The sequence below is a fragment of the Nematolebias whitei genome, chromosome 9, assembly GCF_014905685.2.
Source record: "Nematolebias whitei isolate Nwh7 chromosome 9, NemWhi1, whole genome shotgun sequence".
NCBI lineage: Eukaryota > Metazoa > Chordata > Actinopteri > Cyprinodontiformes > Rivulidae > Nematolebias > Nematolebias whitei.
In genome coordinates this window covers 10,393,171-10,395,721 of record NC_056506.1, presented here as the reverse complement: position 1 = coordinate 10,395,721, position 2,551 = coordinate 10,393,171, and the positions used below count along the sequence as shown (strand labels likewise).

Here is a 2,551-nt window from a genome sequence, read left to right as displayed (position 1 = left end):
AATGGTTCACAAATAAACGTATCCAGGTGTTGGAATGGCCAAGTCAAAGTCCAGACCTGAATCCAATCGAGAATCTGTGGAAAGGGCTGAAGACTGCTGTTCACAAACGCTCTCCATCCAACCTCACTGAGCTCGAATGGTTTTGCAAGGAAGAATGGGCAAGAATTTCAGTCTCTCGATGTGAAAAACTGATAAAGACATACCCCAAGCGACTTGCAGCTGTAACTGCAGCAAAAAGCGGCGCTACAAAGTATTAAGGCAAGGGGGCTGAATAATATTGCACGCCCCACTTTTCAATTTTTTATTTGTTAAAGTTTGACAATTCCAATAAATTTTATTCCACTTCACGATTGTGTCCTACTTGTTGTTGATTCTTCACAAAAAATTAAAATTTTATATCTTTATGTTTGAAGCCTGAAATGTGGCAAAAGGTTGAAAAGTTCAAGGGGGCCAAATACTTTCGCAAGGCACTGTAAATCACTTGATCACATGGGCTCTGCCAAACTGTGCTGTAACACCCACTCTGTCCGTTGTGCATAAAGTTTTCAAATAAATTAATGAATCCTTCAAGTTCCACTAAATTCCTTCGGAATGAGGAAAAAAAAAAATCAGTTTTTCTAGTTTCAGATGAACCACTCCTTTTTGCTCTCATCGATGGTTTCGGTGAAGGCTGGGTCATTTACAATGATGGCTGCATCGGCACAATCCGCTGACTCCGCCCCCTTGGCTTCATTAGTGTGGTAGGAACCTTTGTGACGGAACATGTGTCGGATCACAAGCACCAGGATGCACAGGATGGTGAACAACACTGCAGAGACGATGCCTGGAAGAAAAACAGTTAATCAAGTACAACTTTATTAGACCAAGCTGTTAGAAGATATTCATTTTTTTAGATCATATTTCTAAAGTTTTAGCATTTCTCCATCTCTCCCTGTCAAATTCAAAACATAATTTAAAGTATTCCTTCTAACATACAGACCAAGCTCCATCTTAAATTAAAGATCTTACTGTTTTATAATTTACAATCAGAGTAGTTCACTCCCAGACTGCAGGTTTACTTGTGGTTTCTAGAGTTTCCTAAAACAGAATGGGAGGCAAAGTTTTCAGTTATCAGGCTCCTCTCTTGTGGAACCAACTTCCAGTTTCTGTCCATGAGACTGACACATTGTCCAGTTTTAAGACTGGGCTTATCGGTAAGTCTTTCCTTTTTGATAAATCCTATAGTTAGGGTTTGTTTGGGTTTCCTGAACTATTCATTAGTTTTGCTGCTATAGGCTTTGACTTTGACCTGCTCATCTTAATTTCTATAGTGCTCTCCAGCAAAAAGAGGTACCAAGTGAGCCAACATGGGTACAATATAGCAAAAAAAAAAATGGTACAAACAGCCTAGAATACATCCAAAAAAGGCCAATCTGGTCCTCTGGACATTCAAAAAACCAAAAAACAAAACAAAGCAAAAAAATGTAGAAACGTTTCGTCTCTCATCCAAGAGACTTCCTCAGTCTGAGGTGCTGTTTTCAGCTCAGTCTCATAAATAGCACCTTCTCAGAGTGGATCAACCAGTTTTGCTGCTGACAACCAAAACCAGCTGATCACATGCTCAAGAAGGACCATCAGCCTAACAATGGATCATTAGCACACTGATGGCTGTTTACTACTCACAGAAGGCTGAGTGATACTAGCAATCACAGCATTGTAAGAGGGGGACAGTTGAACCCGGAGGCCTCCACCCCTGTTTAATGATGGACGATTTCTTTTCACAAAGATGGCCTCCTTTACTCCTCTCTCAAACCATCGTTCCTCTCTGTCCAGGATGTGAACATCTTCATCCTTGAAAGAGTGACCGCTGGCCTGGAGATGAGTGTAGACTGCAGAATCATGGCCTGATGATGTTAATCTTCTGTGCTGGGCCATCCTTTTGGTCAGTAGCTGTTTAGTTTCCCCGATGTAAGACTGATCACAGCCCTCCTGACACTGAACAGCATACACAACATTACTCTGTTTGTGCCGGGGGACTGGATCTTTGGGATGAACCAGTCTTTGCCGTAATGTATTTTGGGGTTTAAAAGCCACTGGGACGTTATGTTTAGAAAATGAACGTCTCAGTTTCTCTGATACCCCCTCAACATACGGAATGACCACTGGTCTGGGTCTGGGTTCCTCCTTTTTACTTGATGGCTGACTGGAGTCCTGTTTGGGTTTCTTCTCTGCTTTCTGGAAGGCCCAGTTAGGATATCCGCATTGCTCTAGAGCCTGTTTTGTGTAGGATTTCTCCTTCTGCCTGGCTCCTGAGCTAGTGGGGATGCTGTCTGCTCTGTGATACAGAGTCCTGATGACTCCTAACTTGTGCTCCAAAGGGTGATGGGAGTCAAACTGCAAATACTGGTCTGTGTGGGTGGGTTTGTGGTACACCTCGGTTTGCAAATGTCCTCTATCAGAGACTGAGACCTCACAGTCCAAGAAAGCCAACTTGCCATTTTTTTTCATCTTCTCATGTGAAATTTATGTATTTATCCACAGAGTTGATGTGGTCAGTAAAATGTTGGACTTC

The 2,551-nt window shown here is 42.2% G+C and overlaps 1 protein-coding gene across 1 annotated transcript in view; it reads right to left on the bottom strand.

The window, feature by feature from the left end:
* Positions 1-453: 453 nt before the first annotated feature.
* The window catches only part of LOC119414869 (contactin-associated protein-like 2), a 391,521-nt gene continuing 389,423 nt past the window's right edge, over positions 454-2,551 (bottom strand). The window contains exon 25 of the mRNA XM_037681990.1: positions 454-823. Within this exon, the coding sequence (XP_037537918.1) occupies positions 624-823 (200 nt within the window). The 3' untranslated portion in view covers positions 454-623. The remainder of the gene's footprint in view (positions 824-2,551) is intronic.